This window comes from Platichthys flesus, chromosome 24 (genome assembly GCF_949316205.1).
Source record: "Platichthys flesus chromosome 24, fPlaFle2.1, whole genome shotgun sequence".
Taxonomy (NCBI): Eukaryota; Metazoa; Chordata; class Actinopteri; order Pleuronectiformes; family Pleuronectidae; genus Platichthys; species Platichthys flesus.
In genome coordinates this window covers 8,311,939-8,336,285 of record NC_084968.1, presented here as the reverse complement: position 1 = coordinate 8,336,285, position 24,347 = coordinate 8,311,939, and the positions used below count along the sequence as shown (strand labels likewise).

Genomic DNA, 24,347 nt, shown 5'->3' with positions numbered 1-24,347 from the left:
ACTAGATGATCTTTTAGATTCTTACTTTTCCCGGAAACTCTTTATTGTTTTTTTTATGTGTTTAATTACTCTTTTCACTGAATGGTTTCACACAAGAATGAGGAAGTGGTTTTACAATAACAGAAATATATTATTCATTTCACAGTGCAGCTTACTTTCAGTGTTCTGGGTTAGATGTCAAACTGGACCTTTCAATATCCTGTCCACAAAGCTTATACATTAACTTTTTTCAACCTTTGCACCTGAGGTGTGTCAAGTGTTTCAAAGTTGCACGTAAACATAAACATACAGATATATTTCTTAAAAAAATATGGACAATAATTTTTGCAAACTGTACATTAGGAAAACAGAGTAGAAATATACAACACAGCAGTAACACTCAATCGACAGTGAAAATGCTGTTAGGTGCAGCTTGACTTCATTCGCTTCCAATTACTTGGGCTCAGGAGAAATAAACCACTGACAGCACCTGCTGTAAAGATCCGCTGTCACTACTGACAAGGGTCTTCCCAATCTCTCGGTATTGATACCAGCAGAGCGCTGTCTGTGCCAGTTCTCGATATTGATCACTCAGCCCACGGCGCTACAATCCCCAATTACACCAGATTTTCAGATTCATTATTTAATCTCAAAAATACCGGCCACAGTAACAAACAGCTGTCACACGTCATCAAAAAAGGATTAGATAAAAAATAAAAAACAAACTATGTAGCCGTAGATCTTAGAGGGAAGATTAGGTGTAAAGTTGTTTGTTCAGCAACCCACTGGGCCTGACATTGTCATTCTTGAATAAACAAGATGACAAAAGAGCCTGACCTAATTCCTAACACAGGTCCAGCAGTGATGGGAAATACAACAAACCACCGAAGATGCAGTTCAATTTATGAAACCTGCAGCCCATGCATCTTTAAACAATATAATGAGGAACACCGACACCATTTGCAGTGAATGTGCACCGTGCACGGATGAAAGCAGTGCTGAACACAAACGACTCGGAGGGGTTTGATGGATGAATGTGCTTGTGCTGAGTGAGGTGGAAGGAAGCTGTGTCTAGCTTATTACATTAGCGAATACCCCGAGAGGTGCATGCAGACACAACGTGTATTTTGATTTTTATAGGATATTCTTTCATGTCATTCTAAATGATAACAAAGCTGGAAGTGTGATTATATGGTAAGCTGAGGTTGTGGCAAAGCAGATCTACTTCAAGCCCAAGAAAAAAAGGACAAATATGCAACAACGAGCCATAGTTTCCTTGTGGGATACATGGTGATTCATCCTGCTTTCGTCCTTTACACCTAAAAAAATTACCTCAAAGAAAATAAAACCTCAAACATTTTGTTATTCGGAGTGAGGACAGAAATACTGCCCTACTTTGTAAGAACAATGAAACTCCCCTCTCGTAGCAGTCTCCAGATTAGAAACCAACAAAGTTTCAGCCAAAACCAGTCGGACAGCATTGACATCCTGGTATTTCAGGAATCCTCAATGGATGGTGATGTCACAACACTGTCAAGTCACAGTAGCTTAATGGTGCAACCTGAATTTCCTTGTTTCCATGAAGCAATCACAGGCAGCACTGCATGATGTACAACAACATGTGCACGTCTGTACAAAAAGCCACCGCAACAACAGCATTCCTCTGAGCCCAGTCCAACTCACAGTTTCCCAAGAGCTGATTTCGGATTAGTTTCGGGGGTGCAGGGACAAGTGGAAAAAGTGTAGAAATCCGGACTTTACCTGCCCTAACATGTTGGCCCTATATAACCATACGTGTCGGTTTATAGCTGTCTCCAAGCACGCATGTACACAGCCATGTAAGCATTTGATAAATTAGAATCAATATTACTCACATTTCTTTGACAGGAGAAACTGCTTACGAGTCAGGAGCTTGAATACATTTCTTTAATCCATCATTCTTTATCAGAATAGGATTATTATAACTGGAATTTACTGCATAAAACCACCATCAACCCCCTTTTAATTCAATAATGTGGTCTCAATGCTACATAAAGTGATTAAAAACAGCCGGGATCCGCACCAAAAAGCTACCGGGTCTCATTCTTGTTCCATATCCAACCTTTTCACCAAGTCTCAATAAAAATCGGTTCTATAGTTGTTGCGTAATCCTGCTAACAGCCAAACAAACAGCAATAAAAACATGACCTCCCTGGCAGAGTATCTTATCTGTTCTTATTGCAGGGTGTCAACAATCACTGCGGTTTGCTACTCACTCCAGGTCAAACTAAACACTGAACCAGGATATAAATCATTGATTCCTACAGTTAAAGAATAGTATACCGTGTTTTAAAGAGCAATACCATACGGCCCGTGTCCCCCAGTATTCAACGTCTGTCAGTCTGATGGCACGGAGAATGAAGCATCCTTTGCATCGCCACACTGCTGACAACGGCCGAAGCAAATATTTGAAACTGTATTATACTCTGGGCTCCTTGATTGCATTACGGCGGTCCAGTTGATAAACTGCCAACCTCACTTACGCTAAAGTACATTTTAGTCTGAATGAAATTGCTGACCACAATTCAGTGAAGTGATTTCCCTGGATGATGCTCTGTTGCTTTGAGGCAAAGAGCATCATAATACACACAGGGGGAAAGAATATCAGGTTTCCTTTAAGCATGTTTGCCTGTAATTAACAATAATATTACTGTCACTGTCAGTTAGTTTTCCTTTGTGATAGGATCAGAACAAGTTTCTCAAGGTCAGCATGTGGGGAAAGACATTTTTAGACTATAATCTTGCCGAGGTTAACATGTACCTAACATGCGAGTAGGGATACTGACGACAGAGTGATTATTTATAAAGTATTGAAATTGTCTGGACGGTTGGCTATGCAAATTATTACTGCAGCTCATGTGAAGATGTTTTGGAAGACTGGAATACAAAATTCATTTAAAAAAATGTTTAAATAGACCATTCGTAATGAAGGCAGTTTCTTTGTTTACAAACCCAGGTGGAGAATATGACTCAACTGGTTGGTTGCAACATTGTCCAGGAGCAAGGATTACGTCACCGGCTCATGTAAGCCAAGATGGCTGTTGACACCCTTCCGTTTCAAGTCCTTGCGGTGAATATTATATTATATACTTTCAGGCAAATCTTTACAAAATTCAAGTTATTGTTTTACTTTAAATGGCTCCATCTTGACAGGTAATAGAAATGAGCCAATGTTGATTTGCAACTGACTTTTGATCCTTTTTCAAATCAGCTACTGTATATGTTGATGCAGCTGGGTTCAGTGCAACATTTTAATATGAAGAGCAGAGTATTTGATACGAGATATGATGCAATCTTAAATCACTGTGGGTGAAATGAATACTCAGAGAGGTTAAATATATATATATATATATATATATATATATATATATAGAGATATTTTAAATTATCAAAAGGCACCATTCAACAGGGCTTAAAAAGGGCAAAAAAATAGAGGCCAAATGAAAACTATGCTAAGAGTTTAAAAATGACATATACTTTCATTTTTAATTTTAGTGGAAACATAACAATAATCAGAAGTATTTTAAAAACATTAAACTGTTTGCTGGAAAATGATTTCTTCTTTTAGAGCAGTGATTATTTTCGGAAATAAATATCGATTCTTTGTTTTGTTATTTAACAGTTTATCATTTCTTATCATGAAAGGCATGGTGAAACTTTCTATCTCCATGATTTCATAATAGTAAGTTTATACAAGTATTTTCCTTATCACAAGGTCACTCCAGGTTCTGAGGGGCTGCAGTGACAGAACTGTAGAGCAACAGGCTGCACTGAATCATCAGACACATAAAATAATGAAATTAATATGTATATTTTATGAATGAGTCACTACTTACTGACAATTTGTTAATGGTAGCTAATGGACCCTTTGTATGTCAGAGTAGGACACTGAATACATCTCTGATTTCCATGACTCTTTATCCGTTTCTAAAAACCTGTGCTCCTTGACAATTCAACGTGAATGTTGTATTTTTGTCCCCTATTTATTTATGAGTTAGTGGAACAATTCAAACCAGAATTTTTTAGACCAAAATGCCACAGGGAATTTACAAAACTTTACTGCGTCACACTGATCCTACGGAGGGACGGAGCCTGTAACTTAACAATTTCAAAGACAAAACAACAAAAAAAATTATGTCACTGTCAGTCCTGATCTATCCCCCAAAAAAGAGGCATTGAAATATATGTCCCTTGATAATAAACAGAAAGGAATTACAGGTTCAAAACAAAATCTACGTCACTGCATCATGGAAATCTGTAGTACAGATCGGACTAGAGGCCAAACAAAAGAAGTAATTTCACTTTTTCTCTCAGGAGCACCAGTTCAGGAAGTCCAGTCTTCCTTTGTAAACAAAGGCTTGCTCTGACTTGTCAGGCAAAGAGCAAAACCGATTTCTTTTTCCTTTGTCATAAGAGAAAATGCTCGGGCTAGCACCTCGGAGCAATCAGCCAAAGAGTGTGTCGTGCCTCAGCAGCTCTGACAAGCTCGAGGAGCTGGTGAGATGTGGACTTGCTCTGTGTTACGGCACGGGGAGCCCGGTGCTATAATTTATCTATTAGTGATCTGCTGATGGATAGCCTCATTAAGAATGATTCAATTGATCTCCTTTATATGGTAATGCCAAGAGCAGTTGATGAATCAATCTGTGGGAAATTGAGTCACCCTTATTCAGTGTCTATAAGAGGTAAAATTAGAAACACGTCGTGGGAACGGCACAAAGACAGATGGAGTATTTGATGCATATGAAGAGCTGGAAATGTCACTTCCTAAAAACATAAAGTGGACAATTCTCTTGACCTAAACTCATATAAATACTCGTGGATCATACAAACCTTTCAAATAATTATGTTAATCCAACTTTTCGAGAAAACACAATGTGATCCAAACCACAGCAAAATGTTCAACCTCTCTAAATATTCGGAGATTCTGAGAGTTAAGTCGAGGAGCAGTCTTCCCTTCACTCGAATGCAAACCTATGCCATCAAGTTGGTGAGTTATCCACCTGCATGACAGAAGAGTGTTACTCCTCATCTGGTGTCTTTTAAACAGAAAGTCTGCTATGCTGCGGCTTGGCTTGTTAACACAAAGCTGGTGAATAGCTGCCACACTGTGCGATTTAAGAGAACATGTCTGCGTTCCAGAATCAGAGGCGTTAGGTGTAACAAAACAGAATCGGCATCTGTTCCATCACGGCAGCTCTGCCTTTTCCACAGACATCAATTGGGCCCTGTGTCTACCTCCTCTAAAGGCTTCTAGATGGAAAAACAATGTCCATCCATTGTGCGTTTGTACTTTTTACACAGAACCGCAAAGCGAAATGAGAGCACAACAACCCCGGTGTGAAATAGGCAGCTTCTGACTCACTGTTTAAAAATGGCTTTTCTTACAGGGAATTAGGTTCAAAGTATGGTATTTTTTTTTAAGTTTTAAAATGTCAAACTTTGAGTAAAATAAAGACGTGTGTCCCTGTGCATCACATATCAGCTTATAACAAAAACACAATCCAGTGAGATGCAAACCTCACAGTTTTGTCGTGTTGTACTGTGTCATACCTTGACAGTTAAATATGATGTGGAGGAAAAAAAAAAAATATTTCCACTTCTTCCACACCTCCAGTTGAAAAGCCCACGCAGTTTTTTTGGGGTGAAACACATGAACTCGAATCTCTGCCTGGCGACATAAATAGATATGTAGAGCCAAGGTAGACTGTTGCTAGAGAAACCAAGAGGTTTGAGATACAAACTTGAATCGTAAAAGAACTCTGTGAGTGACCTTTCGGGTGATTATTCAACGTCAGAAAAAGCTGAAAGAACCAGATAAAAAAAAAACTACTGAACATATTAACTGATTATATTTAATTTGTTGTTAGAAATTGCAGTTTTAAGGTTCGGCTCTACTTCTGTTCTGCTGAATTTTCTCTTGCAAAGTTACAACCGATGAATAGAAACCATTCAAGCCGACACTGACATTCAACATGTGGACGATAACTGACTTTATTAGGCCTTGACGAGTTCTCTATTTTGGGTGCAGTCGTGCGAACTTCTTAGAAGGCCGACTCGTATTTAGATGGAATGAAGTCACATCTCTTTATAAATGTTATCTCACAGAGTTACTTTGTTTGGAGTTTTTATAATAAGTGACTAACATGTCTGACATGAGGAGGAACATTTCCTCTCCACCGTTGACATCATGTTTACATTTTCTCTAACTTAGCGCACCGGTTTTCCCCGATTTCCCCCCCAAGTTATTCCGTTTAACTTGATTTAGAGTTGAGACTGGGTGAACAGGGAGAAGTCTGAAAATACTCAAGAGTGTTAGAATATGCAGGAGGAGGAGAAGAAGAAGCAATAAAACGTGACCCTGCGCTCCAAAGCCCTGAAGCAACACTGAAACTGTAAAATTCCCTTAGGACTGGAGACATGGTTTTATCCCTCGGGGCATCAACGCACCGGCCGTTTCCTGTGAGGGCTTCCTGCTCGGTGGCTCGCCGCTTTTCCAGCACATGGTCCCCACTTTCAACTGCGTGCAGCTTCGGAGGTCACCTACAACGCACTGTGACTGAGTCACCCATTATTCCTTAGAGCTTCCACCAGAGGAAAAGGGAGAACAAAAGCGCATGTTCCTGCATCCCACACTGAATGAAATACAACATCCTCCTCTTTGCCCTCAAAATTGCTTCCTTGATTTCCTCCCACTTGACTATGATGATGATGATGACCGCCTCGGTCCCCTAGTCCTCTCCAAACCCCTGAATCGAGCCCCGATCAACACAAAAGGGAAACAATAGGCCAACGATACCTCATGAAAGTGCACTTCGTCCAAGTTTGCTCCCTGACACGCTCGCACACAAACGAAACCACAAACGGTGACACAAGGCTTTTCCTGTCCAAACTGGTTCTCCGGCATGCCTCCGTACTGACTTGAGCCACCGTCGGGTCCTGGAGGAAATGTTCCACAAGCATGACTCTGAAGGATGAGTGTGCATGATGTTTATAGGGCTGGTGATCTCACTCCCTCGTCATCGCTGTGCTTATGGGGCTGAGGTCTGCCGCTCAGGACTGGGGAGGTAAGGGGGGGGGGGGGGGGTCTTATCACTGGAATGAATTAAAGAGGGAGGGTGGTGGGGGGGGCAGTTCACTGGGTGCAGTGGATGAGGTGAGGTGGAGGCTGCCAATTAGTTTCCAATGAGATCCCATAAACTTCAGAGTGGTTTTGGGCAGACACACAGAGGAAGGGTGGGCAGCAATTACACAACCTCTCAGTCCACATAGCAAAACATGGCAGGAGGCTTACTGTGGTTGTGATACACCCAACACTAAAATATGTACTTTTTTTACACAATAAAAAATAAATAAAAGCATGTAAATGTATTTAAGAGTTTTTAAAAACACTCAAATTAAATGAGTGAGGTGGAAATATAATGTAAACACAGGAGGAGCTAGCACTTTAGCCTTGTTATGCTGGTAGCTAGCTTCACATTAATTTAACATGACAAAAACAACACAGCTCGACTTGTAGCTAGCTGTCAACAACAACAACAGTGGGACCAGGGGGACTTTCGCGAGAAGACACAGGCGGCAAGTTACACAATTGTGTTGTAAACATGTCCCACAACACGTCCCGGGACTCCAGGGGGGCTCGGCGAGGCTACGTGACCGAGGGGAAGAGGCTAAAACTCGGCCTACCTGGTTTCCGACTCACCTGCGCCTCCAGGTTCGGTGACATTTCCGCCCCCACGTTCTCTCTCTCTCTCTCTCCCGCACACACACACACACTCACGTACAAACCAGGAAAGTTTTGAGGAAGTAAAATGAATTCCAAGGAAACAACTCACCTCAGTTTGTGGATTGTGAAACAATAATTTTGAAAAAATGCCGGTGTGGGGGTGAGTGAGTTTCCCTGTTGAGTTTCGGTAGAGATCGCGACTTCAGGCTGGACGCGACAACACACCGAGACACGAAGAAGAAGAGAAGCGGGCTGAAAACTTCACTCTTCCTCCTTCTCCACCTCCTCCTTGTCTTTCTTTTACTCTCTTTACCCCGTTTCTTCTATTTTTCTCCTCCTCCTCCTCCCAGGAGATTCCCGACTTGTTCCTCCGCAGCAGCTGCGTACGTCCACTTGCCGTAAATCCCCCCGGTCAGTGGCGGGCGAGGCGTGCGCTTCCCTCCCGGCTGCGGCTCGCTGGTGCGCGGCGGTAGTGGCTCGATCGACTTCGGCACCTGAAATACTGGATTAGAGATGTTTTCTGCGCCGAGATGTCAAACCCCGCCTCTTCACCACTGTATTTACTGCAGTCTGCCATGCTACTGTACAGCGCAGGCACACACACAAACACACACACACACACACACACACACACACACACACACACACACACACACACTCCAGCAGTGGTTTGCACGGTGCCAACTCTGCTGGCAGCCTCGTTAATGTTGCTTTATAGCGCAGGGGCTTGTGCGGCTCGCAGCTTTTTGTTAGTTTGCACTTCTCCCCGCGTTGGGTTTGTTCCATCGCTTGTCAAAATACACTGAGGATCGTGTTGATGCGTGTGTGTGTCGATGTTTGTGTGTGTGTGTGTTTGTGTTTGCAGAGAGATGCAATAGAAACGTGCTGGCCAATGATTAAGCAGAAGGTGTGGATGATTTACCTGCAGCCACACCACCACCACCACAACATTGTGTTGTAATAATTATGGATTAACTGGGAGCAGGGGGAAGTGATGTAAGGGTCTATAGTTGAAACCCAAACACCATCCAAATCATTTTCTCCTTCATTCTTATTTGGAGTTTTTATCTAAGTCAAAAATACTTGGTGTGGATTTTATCTTCAAGGAGGGTTATTACATAAGCTAAATGTTTATAAGTATATTTTAGTGGAGATATTCATTTATTTCCTAAAACTTTTTTTCTTTTGACATGACTCACAAATTATATTATATCATGTGTGCTTGTGTGTGTCTATTTGGAGGCCCAGTTTAAATATGCTTTGCATAGCCAATACGAGGGCTGAACATTCAAGCATGAATGTTTTGTTGGCATTTTTATTATATTGTTAAATATCAAACTGTGTGTGATGTAATGTCCCATTAGTATTATTTATGTTGGGTTTAAAAACAGATTTATTTTTGCTCCTGAGTGAATGTTGAAGTTTTAAACTTGTCTTAATGAGCAGAGAAGGAAAACAAAAATTATAAATGTTTTATTGCCCAGCCCTAACTCGTAATCAGCACAGTCCACTTTCTTATAATTTTGTAATTTTCTCAAAGTACATTAAACATTGTTTTGAAACTTTTATATATACTTTATACTTATACTTTTTATCCATGCTACTTTCTATTTATACTAAATATTGAGTAAAGTTTGTGCCTTGGACATTTTTCACTTTTAACCTCTGCCCATGGCATATGTCCAACGAGATTTATGTTCCAGGAGGGGGGGGGGGGAGAGAAATCCTCTGCTCTCAAAATAATCAGCGCAGTCGCTCGTCCAAGTTGAGGAAACCGCGTGCGGTGATTGAGTGATCGGTGAGGGGTCACAATGTATCAGCGTTGTCCAGCCTTTCCTCAGGAAGTACTTGAAAGGGCCCATTGAGGAGACAATGCCATTTCCCTCCTCAGCATGTTTCCTCAGGGGACCCATAATGCTTCCTAATAAAATGTATTAAAAAAGTATTTACCGTTTAAATTCAGGGGAATTAAAATAACCCAACAAACTTTTCTTCGGCAGGGTTGACAAGATTTTCTTTGCTTTTCTTCTTTGTGACTTTTTATCAACAGCACCCGTATTTTGTGCTCGCACTGGCGAGGTCACACATTATCATGGTGGACACTGGCTGTAGGGCCTCCTCGCTTTGAAGCGCGTGCAGCCACTGAATATCTTACACTCGCTGTAAATTATAGATCAGACGGCTCAAACAGATCAGGTCTTTAATGAATTCCACAGATGTTAAGCTTTACTTCTCTGACCTTGGTGGACAGTTTGCAAAACCAGCCCGTCGAACCTGACAATATGAGCCCACTCAGAGCTGAAATAAAAAAAATTAAAAAAAATGACTGTATCACACTCTGAATGAACTTTGAATGACTTCTGGAAAACGGTGGCTCATTGGTTTCTGGACATTGTTTATTCATGTTCAACCCTCGCTCTGTCTCTCTTAGTCCCCTTTACTTTCTTTGTATCTATAACTCTGCAAAATCCTGACATATTTCAATCAGGACTGTACTTGATATCTCGCTGAAGATGAAATTCAATTATTCATGCTTTTAAATGTAACGGCCCGCCGAGCCCCTCGGTTTACACAAGTTGTGATTCTGCCCGTGAAGGACACTTGAATTTGGGATTAATTAGCGAGCCCTGGCCAGCTCTGCAAACAGTCAGTGCACATAGTAAACGTCCCACAGAGAGCTGGTGCCACGGCCCTGACTTCTCACCTTGAGAAGCCCCAACGAGCAGCACAAGAGCTGCTGAACAGTGGATAAATACAGCTCACATGACAAACCTGTGTCCTCCCTTTGTCTTTGTCCTCTTCAGCAACGGCTCTATTGTGGATTCCGCTCTTTCTTTAGACCCAGACCAATTGACCTGATTATACCCAAATAATCAGTTCCTTGACTAATTTCTATTAGTATACTTAGGTAAATATAAACTTAAATTAATAGAGCTACAACTTTTTCTTCTGCTTGTCTCCTCTGTAAAGTTTTAAGTGTTTATTAAAATGTAAACTTAGTCTGCCCCCTGTCTCAGTCTCAGTAGTAATAAACGCCCTAGTTTGCTCTGATGTGCGCGGTGTAATGGGAAATGCAAATAATTCAAAAGGAACAGCTAGTGCTAATGAATCGATGTGAGGACGCGACTCGTCCAGACCCTGCACATCAACACAAACAAACACGGGCTATTTGTCATGAGTGGATTCTGTGGGAGTTCACACTGTGAAATTGTCGATCAAAGTTGCAGGCCCTTTGTCGCTTTACGCAGAAACATTTTTTTGGATTCTTGGAACAACTGAACAAATTGTGAGCACCACTGATATTGAGTTACTCTTAATGAGGAGCCACACAGAGGAACCTGTTGTTAGGTAAGAGGTTAGACATGCTCTAATCCCCCAATGGGAGCCATGGGAGGTGACGCCCCTGAAGCAGCTCTGACTGTATTTATCTTGGGATTAAAACCAGGTAATGATGATGTTTGTTTCCTGAACGAAACCGCTCCTCAGGTTTCAGAAAGTAAATTACTAGAGGTTCTTCAGTGAGAGACTTTCTGTTCAATTGCCTCTTTGCAGTCAAATTTCAAAATAAGAGCTTGCGGAAAACTCAAAGAAACACTGATTAGGTTCAACAAAACACCTAGCAGTACATCCTGTCTGCACTGTGCATTGCTCACTGAAATGGTATGTGTGCGCTATCATGGTGACTTAGCATTACTGCAAACGCAACGTGATGTCCCAGCATGTGGTCTATTTCATAATCCACCATGGGAGGCCAGTGAGAGATTTCCTCCGACCAAAATAACAAAAAAATACTTTGTTATTCATTTGTATTCATTTACATTTTCCCTTTCCAACCCTCCAGGGGCAGAACTGGGCTCGCTGTTTTTACTGCAGAAAAAGTGGATGACATAAGCATCATTTTTTTTTCTTCTGGCGTTTCACCAAGTTGCATTAATTCTGGAGAGCGGCCAAAGTGGCTACGGTGATATATTTCGCTGCTGTGTTTGCCATATCCGTGGTTACCGCAGCTCACTGGAGAAGCATGCTATGGCCTGAGAACTGGGGTCAGGGAAAGAAGTGCCCTTCACGGACAGAGATAAGACATGAATTATACTTTCTTGCCGCTGTCACCACATTTAAGCTATTCAAAGCTATTTTGCACGACACAAGAAGGTCTCATTGCTGAGTGTTGCTTATTTAACAGGTTGCGTTAGCAGATGTGATTTAATAATTCTTAACAGTAGAGTTTAACATGTATTGACCAGTCAGGAATACAGATGAGTCCCCTGAGGTAAAAGTCAAAGGCTGGGATACTCCGAGACAACAAAGCGACTAATTGGTCTCGAGGGATTTACCAAATATACAGGAACACTATCTTTTAAGGACTCATCGTATGCCCATTTTACCACAAGTTGATATGGTTCCTTGGGGTCTTAATGAAATGTCTTTAACATACTTTTGTCAAAATACCACAAGGATCATGTAAAACAGCTACTTTTTAGCCGTCTCCCCGGGGAGAGGGTGGAGAGCTCTAGTTCGCGAGCTCACGCTAGCCGGGAAGCCGGGGAGCCGGGCCGTCTCGATCCCCTGAGCCGGTGAGATGATGGTAGGGGGTGGTCCAAGGCCATGTAGCGAGAGGATGACATATTTTTGGTTCGTAATCCCATTCGAACGCCATCTAGCATAGCGTTTCTGACATAGAGGAACCACAACAAATCGCGGGAGTTGTTTTTTTCCCAAATTAACGTGTAGACGCACTACAAAAGTGGAATTTTCATAATATGTCCCCTTAAAGGTTCATTTGTCCACACGGGCTAATGGTTGTCTTGGCTGTGTGCATCCTTCTAACACTGGATTTGTTTGTGTACTTAACCTTTCTGCACTTGATGGAAATGAGCTTGTTGCTAAAAAGTCATTTTTCTTGCTTATTTGCACCTAAAAGATCAGAGATTCATTCACCTCGGGCTCCTGTAGTGCTCCCAAACTCTCCCACACTGAAACTGGCACGATCACCACCGAAAGTGCACGTACGCACGCAGGCATCCGCCCTCTCAAACACACTGTTGACATTTGACGGACTGAAAAATGTTTCCGACGTGAAACATGGTTCAACCCGTTGCGTCACTTCACCCCGTTCCACAGTCGGAATGCGTGCCCTCCCATCACCTTTCACCTCAGCTCGCCGGCAACCCAACACCACCACCACCACCACCACCACCACCACCACCACCCCCGCTTCCTGACCCCTCGGGATGTTTTATTCCCACTGGTATTTTTAGATATCCCATTGAGCTTTGCACTTTCCTGTGAAAAGAACCACCTGCTGTGCACATCCATCAGGCTGAGCGGGTCCGTCATGTCATCGGACGAGAGAGACGTGAGCTGAAACGTTAACACTCGGCCGGATTAGCCGTGCTTTGCAGTAACCTGTATTTCGTGTCAGGGGGTCGTTTTAACACAATACTCCAAGGTTAATCCCAGATTTCCCACATGTCTGGCGGAAAATGTTGAACTCCACCTACCAGCCATGAAACAAAAAAGGTCTTTAATGCTAAAATCTTACTGTACACCCCCCTCCCCCCCTCAAAGTGCAACTCAGTGCCCTTGCAGTTTTTAAGTTTGTTGTCTCATTTGACCCATGCATACTTAAAGAAATCCTCCTGGGATCTTGCCCGGTCATGTGGCACAACCTCTAAGCAGTTGTCCGTGTCAGCAGGCCCTGAGTTCGCTGCTGTGTGTGCAGTTGGAAACCCGAGGGACCCGGAGCTTTAAAACATGACAAGTGGATGCAACAACAGCAAGAGTCCATCGCTTAACGCTGATAAAGACAGTGAGGACCAGCTGCTCGGTTGCGGCCCCGGCTCGGAGTGCAAAGCAAAAGATGAAATTTAATAAAATCAGACTTCTGCCTCATTGCACACTTTAAAATTGGCATGATCCCGTCTTATCAGGCTTTTTATTTCTGCCTTCCTCTTTCCACAAGCACTGCACTGTATACAAGCTCACAGCAAGATATCTCAACACTCTCCCCGGTGCCCCTCCCCAGAGGGTCAGAGTAAACCCTGCACCTCACAGCCTATAATCCAGTGTCCAGGGCCGAGTGTGCCATCCCATGCCAAGGCAAACACGCCTGAGGGGAAACCAGTAGCAGTGGCAGACTAATAATTGAATTGTCTGGCTCCCCGCACCCTCGGCCCACGCCGCTCTCCCTGCCAATAATATTTCCGTTGCTGCATTTTGATAATGGCCCCCAATCAAAGTTCAGATAGAGTTCATGTCTGCCCTCGATAAACAGGGCTCAATATTTACAATGGTGCTTGGCGGAGCGACGAGAGGCCCGCTGGATGCTGGGTCACATGGGGCGGGTGTCGCGGCGCACACACACCGTTTTCTCCCCGATGAGGCTGGGCGAGGAGGAATTCAATAGGGCTGAGAAAGGGAGTGGCACCGGGGGCTGCGCATTCCAATGGGTCTCTCCGACAGAGGTGAGGAATGCTGATGCTGGACTCGCTCACATGGCTGGAGGAAATCTGAGAGGCATTTCCTTATTCATTCTTGGAGACAGAGAGGACTTACACGAAGTTTAACACATCCCCACATCCTTTGGAGAAAGATACACACACTTCTAGGCAATCAAGATTTTATCAAAAGAGCCACGCTGCCGATATTAGAAGTAATATTGTCACGTTCCACTGTATTTACTAGGAGTGAAATTTTGCACTGAAATGGCATCTTTTTGTATTTTATGACCATCTATATCTGACAGAACAACACAATATGGTGACAGTGAATCCCACGTCGGCATCAAGTCTTCAAACCAACTCACTGTTTATTAATATTTATATATTATATGATATTATTGTTCTTTTACATATGACACTTTCAGAATGATTCACAGCTTCACCGACAGTAAGATCCGGCTCCTCCTATCTGGTCCATCATTTTATTTGATGCATGTGTCTTCCTTTATTATATAATATTATTGCAAAAACTAACACTGTGGATGTCAAAGTGAAATATTGGACTCAAAATAAACATAACATTCACAAGTTTGAAAAGATAGTAGAGACACAGGAGTGTTATGAACTCACTTTTATATTTCTCACTCCAAAAATGTAGAACACATCATAGGACCCCTTAACTGCAATCGGCCATGACAGCAATAAGCTAGTATGTGAAGATGATGGCACAAACAATAACATGCAAACAAGGCCTGTTTGTGTTTAATTAGGAAATAATAGATTACACATTATTACACTATTATAAATTAAAAATGAGAGACTCATACGAAAGACTCAATTACACTTTAATTAGTCCCGTGTGTTTGCTTAAGCCGGTAGCTGGTGCTGTGGTATAATAAACACGGCGGCCGATAAGGCAGTTGACAGCATCTCTGTGTGACTTCATTACGGGTTCAAAGGTCGTCTGACTCAGGGATGAGCGCGGGCTCAAGGGAAATGGTGTGGAGGGGGACCGCCCCGCCCGTCGACACCCACCCCAGAGCGGATCTGTTGAAGGAGGATCGGTTGATCGGTGCGTCCCCCCGGAGCTCAGGGAAGTCGGGGAGGGCCTCGGCCTGTGCCGGCTTGTTGGGAGCCGGTCTGCTTGGTGTTTTGCCAAAGCCGCCGAACGGGGTCGCCACCCTGGATGTGACAGAGCGATAGTGTTAACAGTAGTTGCGGTGTGTCTTAGGAATTGCAGAGAGATTTTAAGCGACACAACTGATTAGAGTCAAGCAGAGAATCAGACCACGAGACATAGTCCAGGGGATAGCAGCTCAGAGTGAGATGCATATGTACATTATATAAAGGATTACACTTTGTTTGCACAGTGAGCAAGTGCGTGCATGATATTTTTACACTAGGCAAACTAGAATTATTTTAAATACAAAAAAAACTTCTGGGGCAAAGGAAAAGTTGTAAAAGCATCAGCCTCTAATTTAGCTTGCAATGCCTAATGCAAGCAACCTGAAGATCTAGCCATACTTTCCAAATGTGTTCCCAGTGGCCAATGTTTACAAAAACTTATAATCTTACTTTAAATTACAAATATTCATCTGTGTTAGCCTCATGAAATTTGGTCACTTTACAGCTGCTATTCTATGACACAATCCTCCCATCATTATCCAGTTTATCATGACTTGTTATATTTCACTGATGACTTGCTGTTCCTCTGTGTGCTCGTTACCTGTTGAAACTTTTGAACCCCGGTAGTTCTGGCTGGGGCTCGGGCTCGGGCATGCAGCCGGTGAGAGCGCCGGCTAAGGCTGGATCACCGTTGATGGCCTGGTCCCAGGGTGAGAAGTAGGACTTTGGCACAGCCGTGCTGTTGAACTTCTCCGGAGGGATGTCTTTTAAAGGACCTCCGTACCCTGTGGTGGTGGGGTTATACAAAGCAGACAATGATTGAGCAGAGGGCTTTTCTGAGTCAAATAAAGAGCATAGAGTAGTTTTTCCTTTTTTAAAATACACTTGTTCCCATCAATTATTATTTTTATATGCAAAATGAAGTACGTTGGGGTGTTTGAACTATAACTATCTCTCTCTTTGTTATAGAACATAGTAAAAACCCTCCCCAGTTTTTTCTTCAGCCCTTTATTCCTCGCTCACAGCGAAACAAATAGCGGCGCAGCCAGCGTCCATGTGTGTGTGCACGCCTGCGTGAATGTCTCCCTGCATAGTCCCTTTGTGTTGATGGGAAAGGCCGATCCGAAGCACTATCCCTCAAACCCAGCGCCTCACTCAGTGGGGGCTCGCAAGCTGAGGCCTTACATAACGCGAGGTGTCACGGCCTAACCTCTCACAATGAACAATCCCCCTTCCTGAGTTTATGTTTTCCCCAAGGAGGAAGCAGAAGAGACCAAACAGACCTGCGGGGGAAGTTTACATTTTTTTTGGGGGGGGGAATCTATTACAAAACATCGTATAAAAGATTTTCCTGAGGCCCGGGAACATTGTTCTTGTAGTGGATATTTTTGTGGGTTGAGGAATGGCCCACACCCTGATCTATTGCGTATGTTTGCTGATAAAAACATGATCCCAAAAAGACGGCAGGCAGGGACTTTGAACATTTTGTACATGATGTTCTAGTTTGTTGTTTTTTACATTTAAATGCTGAAACATAACCCTATAAAGATACAACTTATCTGTATGCTTTTTTTTCAAAATATAACACAAAAGCAACTCAAGGGCATAAAACAGTATATTTTTGCCAGTTGTATTATGCTCTCTTTTTAAGGCTATACAGTGTTCTTACCACATATTCTCTGCCAACTACAACTTATTATAAGTAATATAAGTTGTTGTAAGTTTTCTCTGTATATCAATTGCCTGGTCACATATTTTACCGTCAGTACACGGACATAGAAGACGCACCCCCGGGTGGATGAGTGTGCTATTTTAGGGATTTTTAACATTCGATACTTAATGAAATTTGGCCTGATGTCTGCTACAGCTGGAGTGACTTCATTCAGGCAGTTATGGGTGGCGTCTGCTTCCGAGCTCCAGGAAAAACACGCAATCCCGTGTGGATGAGTGCTCATCCCTCCATCAGCGCCGGTTTTGTGTCAACTGGGCACAACTTAGACGGAAGGGAGGATGTGTGTGCAAAGCTGATGGTATCAGTGGCACGGGAGGCACAGAGGAAACACTTCCCGTTGGTAAACTCAACAATTTCTCCTTCAGAAAGATAGTTGTGGCCGATTGTGATGAGCTTGGGAGAGGTAGGGGGGATGAGGAGGAGTTGGGATAATGATAGAATGGGGGGGAGTGGAGGATAAGACTTAAACCACGCTCTCGTCCAGCAGATTCCAGCCGAGAAGAAAATGTTTTCCTTCAGGATCACAGCCTGCGTAAGTGCAAACAACGAGAAACAGCCGAGTTCTTATCGAAGCATGAAAGGACACAAAATCAGACCGAATGTAATAAAACCCACTGGACAGGACATTCTAGTGCATCGTGTCCCAAACAGGGACCAAAGAAGGTCACTTGGTTTGTCAACTCAGCTTTACTTTATCAGTGCTGCGACAGTCTTGAGTCCTTGAAATGTGTTGGTGTTCCAGTGCAGTGCATCACCAGCGTTACCCACCCGGGGCAATGCTGTCTGGATTCGGCTCCCCTGTTCCGTCTGGTGTGTCACATGCCTCCTCTTTGGGTGGCTGGTTGTCAGCGGAGTCGTTTTCACCCGCGGGATTCTCCGTCAGAGAAACCACTCCGTTCTAAAAGACCGAAGAGGTGAGCAGAGCGCAGAGATAGAGTTGAACATAAATAGGTTAAAAGTTCACGATATTGAGCACAGATACTAAAGTTGAAATTTTTCTGAGCGACTCATAATCTGCATTAACATGAACATTTGTTTGCCAATAGACTGTATTTAAAGATGGATGACATGACTGCTCCTCAAAAGTGAAGCCAAATTGTCTCAATCGCCACCTGGTGGTCAGCAGGAGTTAGGGTCCTGAATCGTATTAGTTTGGTGAAACGTCATGATTGACAGCTGAGACTGACTCCCGATTGGTTGAGTGCGTGTATCGGTGGAACCTCTCTTCCAATGCTCCACGTCCCATACACTACTGCATCATGGCGGCGTTCTTATCCATGATTTAGCTTCCTTTCTAGACAGCGGAGACATGTCGTCCATCTTTATATATAATCTTACTTTTGGCCATTTTGGAGCTGAGGAAAGAAGTTGTAAATGTGTCACTTTTTTTTAAGTTGCTGTAAAATAATTTAAAAGCTACTAACAGGCAGTAATATTTTGAGCGACGGGTCCTTTAAGTGCTTTGAGAAGTTGGGCAAACATCTACAGTTGCACTAAACAAAAAATATTTTTTCTGAGTAAGATTGTGTAATATGATTGAAAGCTGCAGGACAGACAGTAAGTGAACCCTTGGACTGTTATTTGACAGACCGCAAAATTAATTAACAACATTTTCCATATTTTCCCCGCCAGTTTTATGGAAACACAATAAAAACAAAAGTGATGCATGCACAGTAAATCTGGAGCGTGGCTGATTCTTAGTGAAACCAAATGTTTCACTTTTCCACCCTGCTTTGCTTCATGCAGTAAAAACTAGATTTTTTCATATTTGTATTTCTCCAGCAGCAGATAAACCGTCTGCCTGTCCATTTTCTCTTTCTCTCTCGGCACAAGAGACATTGTCTTCTGGGCCGGGACGAAATGTACCGCAGCCCGAGCATCCAGCTTTCATCCCTCTGCAAGATATTTATGATGATTTACTGCAGGACTTCCTCAGGAAATGTTGACAACTTGAAACAAAATCCCTCCGCTGCCCTGAGCAATAAACAAACCAGAGATATGCGAGTCCGACTCACTTCAAAGATGAGGAGGAAAAGAAAAAAAAACTTCCCTGGAGCGTAGAAATTATTTTATCTACGGGCTTCAAGACGGCAACGAAAAGTACACAAGGCCACCGCAAAACTAAATGAAAGAGGATTTAACCAGTGTTACTTATGCATTAAGAATATAACACAGAGGCTCTTAGTCATTTTATCGCGATTCAGTTTTACTGACAGATCAGGCTAAGCCGCTGGGGAGAGAAAATGCTGAGCTGGCACACTGCCCATCCACACACAAAGGGACATTAATAAAAAGTGTTTATGAGCAGCTGGGAGACTTTCACTGCTGCGATTCTGTGCCACTCCACGCATGTAGCACAAGTGGTGGAAACACCTCAAGTGCCTGGTCTTTCCCATATAGACTCAGTCAGGATGTGAGGTATTGTGCAAATATTTGTCATGTGATTGAGAGGAAAGATGTGGTGAAAATGAGTGATTAGCCAATTACTGCCAAATGAAATTCTTACAATAACCTCTTTATCAAAGTGAATTTCAATGCTTGTTATGTCTTTATCTCGGGCTCAATAAATGTATATGTATTAAAAATAACTGAACTTGTAACAGTTTCCCCTGCTTCCAGTCTGTATGATAGTTTCTATTTTAACTGGCCTTCCTGACTCTCAGACGTTTGAGTGGTATTGACCATCTCATCTAAGTTTCAGTGAGCGATTCACTCTCTATCTACTCCTGTAAACAAACAATTTAGACAGGAGTGATTCGATTTCATGACTCGAGAATGAAATTCCTAATGCTTGTGTGTTGCTTTTGTGTTTGCCCCATCACGCACTTCATTGTTTTTGCTCACATTGATCTGGGTGTTGTTTTGGTTCTGGATGCTCTCGAAAGTGTATTTCTCCGAGCGTCGCTGGCGCATTTTGAAGAGACGGGAGCCCCGGTTGGAGGCGAGCGACAGCTCCTCCAGCATGATGTCCTTAGGCACGCTCACTTTCTTCCCAAGATCCATCTCAGTGTCTAGACACAAAGAAACAAACAGAGGACTGAAGAGAATGTGTGTGTTCACTGTTTGCCGCTCCACGCTTGATCAGACTTCTAACATATTACTTTTTCTTGTACTCCCATCGATCAAACTTCATTCAACACAAAAAAATAAATTATGGTCATTGAACACGGTAGGAAAAGTGCTGCTGCAGCAGAAGTGGCATACTGCACGGCAGTATAATGAATGAGGCATCATCTCCCCACATAATCCACTCATGTCCAGATCTTGTTTTGTGGTTAGCGCCGCTACTGCATGCTGATCGCGGATATGTCACAGGCCTATATCCGAGTGTGAGAGGTGTAATTTGCCAGGATATCTTTCAGCTGTCAGTGGCCTTCAGACGCTCCCTATCCCACCGAGCCACACAGTTGCCCTTGCCCAGAAATAGCTTGTTCAAAAGGACAACGACAAAGGGATTAGTTTCTTTGGCCCATAAAAGTATTCATTTGCTTATTTATAGTCGGGCAACTGCTGGATGGGCAAATGTTGAGCTCACAGCTTCCACAGTGAGTGTGGCAGTCATATTAGACACTCCAATAAGTGTGTGTAGGGCAGGGTGTGTGTTTACAGTGAAGTTAATATGTGTGGGGATTTCATACTGTAAGATATAAAGTTCAAATCCATCTTGATATTTGAAATAAGACAGAGGGTTGAAAGGAGCAGGATGTGAGGAGGTGATAGGGAAACAGAGCGGATGAGAAAAGAGGCAGGTGAAGAGGAAAGGAGTCATCTAATACCTTCCTGCCCGAGAAACTCCCTGCAGATCGCCGCCGCCTGCATCTTCCGCTCGCTGGTCGTCATGGTGGAGAACTGCGACATGGCTGCCCCTGGAGGGGTGGGGGGGGTTAGGCAGAAAGTCTCAGGAGACAGTGCACATCAGTACAACCTGTTCAAACGCACAGCAAGACACAAAGACAAGACAAACCACGGCCATCGATCGGGCCGAACATCAGGCACACACGGAAAGCCCACTCAAGCAGACAGAAGCCATCGGGGGCGACGAAAAGGGCAAAGTTAGCACATCCCTTTAAATAACCTTGGCCTGTTAAACGCCGAGCACATGCTCTTCAGACATGGCAGCCAGCTGTGTCAGGGGATCCGGGAATCAATATGTTTGAAATTACCCAAGTGGGCTGAAAGGACACGGATAGAAACATGCCGCTGTCACAGCACACACGTGACGACGAGCCGGAGGAAATGGCACAGCGGAGGGTTCACACCGAGGGATCGAGTGAACACAACTCCAGTGTTATATTCCATTCCTAAAATAGATTTCACAAAGTTTTTTGGGGTAGGGAGGGGGGGGGGGGGTGGATGGATCAAAGGAAGCCACTACACACCAAACATGTCAAACAGGTAAGTAGACTTTTATCAGCTTTATGCAATTCACTGTTAAAACCAGGTTATTCTCCACATAAAAACATTAAGATAAGATCCATTATGAAAAACACATCAAGCTGAGACACACAGAAAACTGGGAAGGGGGACGAATGTAAGAATCCTGGACACGTACCTGCAGAGAAGCCCAAAGCGATGTCTTACCTGTCCTGAGGAACCCTCAGGGACTGGTGGTGGTCTCAATGTGTGCCTCGGGGTCAGAAGTCAGAAAGGGGGAGAGGCAAGAGGGTCAGACTAGGGAGGTCCGGCTGCTCGTGGCTCCCCGGCACTGGGGCTGGTCGTGGGGAGGGTGGGCAGAGGGGGCTTGTGGCCGGACCCGTCTGCCTGAGCGGCTGAATGAGTGGGTGGGTTGGTTGGTGTGAGTTTGTGTGTCGTCATTGGTATTTAGTTCACAAGCGGAGGGGGGGGGGACTAAATTTAGAGCACTGTCAGGATGGCTTGTGGGCTATCAGTGATCACTATCCAGGAATGAGTTACTTCTACAGTTACTTGTGTATGAGGAAGGTTTGTAAAATAACTTATTTGATCAAAGACAATTAACGACTTGATTTAAAATAAATAACCACACTGAGAAAGCTATAACACCTGAACATGTTTGTGATTAAAATTATCTCACATCTAGTTATTAATGGAGAAGAAACCTAAAATCACATATTATGTGTCAACAGTTTTAGCGAAAAGTAAGTTAAAGGTATAACATTTATAATGTTACTTAATCAAAACAACAATAAAATACATAATTTGATGATGTTGCAAACTAGCGTGGGATCATGGGAAATTGCATTTATGATGGTAGCAGAAATGTACTCTTCACTAAACCAACGTAAACATGTATTATATAGTTTTAAAAAATAATATTACATCATGTATGAGTTAAACAATATGCAATTTCAATGAATTCAATTAAACCCGTTTGCACAATGATGGGGGTTGTTAATTAAGGGGGAATTGAGTTTTCTGACTAAACGAAAACAACACCTATTGATATGAATACTGCTTCAGCTATTCTATATCCCCCACGACTGCCTGAGCTTTATCTGTGGCAAAAGACAGATAGTGACGCACAGTACAAAGGCCAATGATCTGTTTGCAAATATACGTGAACTCTGAAAGCACCACAGGGATAACAAAAACTAAAAAAGTACCCTTGAAAAACACTGACAATGCTTTAACATAAAAAAATAAAGTGTATACAGCTGCCTCTGTATTTATCAGTTGCTGTGGACTTGCAGTGCACAGACAACAATAAATACATTCAGTGACAGGCTGCACGGGAACATCGCCCCCTCAGGGCCCGCAGACCAATCAGATACTATTTGCTTTAAAGGCCGTCATGTGATATAGGAGAGACAGGGGCTTAATGGGATGCACTCACCTTATAATCCAGTCACAATGTTTTAATTGACTTTGCTGAATTTAATTTAGCTCCTATATATATATTTATTTGGCGGGAGAGACAAATAAAGGGAGACAGGGGAGAATCTGCTCGAGCGTAATGCTGGAGGTTCAGGGGTGCAGTGTGTTTCCTTCCATACAGGAAACTATATAGGAAACTATACCAGACGCCTCATACACAAAATGAAGTAACGTCCCTATTGCAATACACACCGTTTGAATATTCTGGAGAGTCTCTTCCGAATCCAAATTGCCAGTGGGGGGAAATAATTTCTGTTTATCGTCTCCCTCCCTGTGCCCTTATCTCTCATTCTCTAATGGTGCGGCTACAGTAAGCACCCACTGTTGTGATGTAACATGTGGTCACCATGGGAACAATACCCCCCCCCCCCCCCAACCCAACCCAACCCCTTCCAACCTAACCCCCCTCCGCTGGGTATGCAGCCAGGGACTGTTGAAGACAACACGTCGCACAGAAAAGCTTCCTGGGACGGCACAGCGAGCAACGAATGGCCCCAGGGGGCAAAGTATTTCACGCTGGGAATAAAAGAGCACAGACACACTGTGGAGTTTGTGAAGAAGGGTCATTTCCGTGCATTTATTCTTGAAAAATGTGAAAACCACATCGGAATTAGGTTGGAACAGATAGGTATTGATTATTGGAAAATCGCATCAGAACCACAAGTCATGCTCGTATGCAGGCGATACAGTGAAACGATCACAGATACACAAAAGCACGAGAGGAGGCTCAACACACGCACAATGCTGTGCGAGGAGTCGTACTTGTATTTATGAGATTATGTACACACTGTGTGTGGGGGGGGGGGGGGGGGCGACAAGCTTGTCTGAATTGGAAGAGATGATTGCAAGTCGCTAGCCAAAGCCCAAACCAAACTCAAGCCACAAACTCATTAATCAATGCAAGCAATACTCCCACTGCCACTAAACCGTAATAAATCATAAAACTTTCTTCTGCAAAATAGAAATTCAGAATACGATTAATAAGTCGTTGATTGTACTTTAAATCCAAACCAAAATACCACTGTCCTTCTACGTGCTCGTTTTCCAGGAGGATAACTCCCCCAAAAAGTGTTGGAAAACTCTTCTTCTCATCTTCCCTCTCTCAGTAGTTGGTGGCCATATGCTAATGCAATAATTAAAATGAAGCAGGTAAATTAATCTCACTTATTCACGCTGGCATAACTAAGTGTCCCGCCCCCACGCGGAGTTATGGCACTAACCTTTCCCCGAGTTTTAAGCCTCAGTTCTAATCGACATCCTGACAGTGGAAGGACTTTCCCAGTCTGAAAACACCTCCCCTCGAGTTTCGTGGATTGAAAGTATCCATGGTGAAAGTAAAAAAAATACTAAAGACCAGCAAAAACACGAAAAAAGTAAAACGTGCACGTTCACTGCAACAACCAGCATGCTGAATACATACATCCACAGCAGCCAATGAAACCGGGATGAGTCA

At 43.2% G+C, this 24,347-nt stretch overlaps 2 protein-coding genes across 4 annotated transcripts in view; both read right to left on the bottom strand.

Annotated features, from left to right (window-relative positions):
* The window catches only part of LOC133949815 (inactive ubiquitin carboxyl-terminal hydrolase 53-like), a 31,542-nt gene extending 23,195 nt beyond the window's left edge, over positions 1-8,347 (bottom strand). For both annotated transcript variants that reach the window (XM_062383813.1, XM_062383814.1), the window contains exon 1: positions 7,854-8,347. The gene's annotated coding sequence lies outside the window, so the exon portion shown is untranslated. The remainder of the gene's footprint in view (positions 1-7,853) is intronic.
* A 6,453-nt stretch (positions 8,348-14,800) lies between these two features.
* Positions 14,801-21,808, bottom strand: LOC133949814 (myozenin-2-like). 2 transcript variants are annotated; one of them, XM_062383811.1, is made up of 6 exons: positions 21,594-21,808; positions 20,818-20,907; positions 19,886-20,052; positions 17,810-17,939; positions 15,911-16,094; positions 14,801-15,366 (listed from the first exon to the last, which is right to left on the bottom strand). In XM_062383811.1, the coding sequence occupies exons 2-6, from the start codon at positions 20,897-20,899 to the stop codon at positions 15,138-15,140; spliced, it is 792 nt and encodes a 263-aa protein (XP_062239795.1). In that variant the 5' UTR covers positions 20,900-20,907; positions 21,594-21,808; the 3' UTR covers positions 14,801-15,137. The 2 variants fall into 2 exon arrangements, with proteins under 2 accessions (XP_062239795.1, XP_062239796.1); XM_062383812.1 differs by having other exon boundaries at positions 21,623-21,808.
* Between the last annotated feature and the right edge of the window lie 2,539 nt (positions 21,809-24,347).

What these genes read in the sequence shown, in the direction of transcription:
- LOC133949814 (XM_062383811.1), bottom strand. Translation starts at nt 20,899, where the DNA reads ATGTCGCAGTTCTCCACCATGACGACCAGCGAGCGGAAGATGCAGGCG. An exon ending in AAAACAACACCCAGATCAAT is followed by an intron (nt 17,940 to 19,885) that starts GTGAGCAAAAAC and finishes TCGGTCTTTTAG; the next exon opens with AACGGAGTGGTTTCTCTGAC. An exon ending in TCCAGACAGCATTGCCCCGG is followed by an intron (nt 16,095 to 17,809) that starts GTGGGTAACGCT and finishes CCACCACCACAG; the next exon opens with GGTACGGAGGTCCTTTAAAA.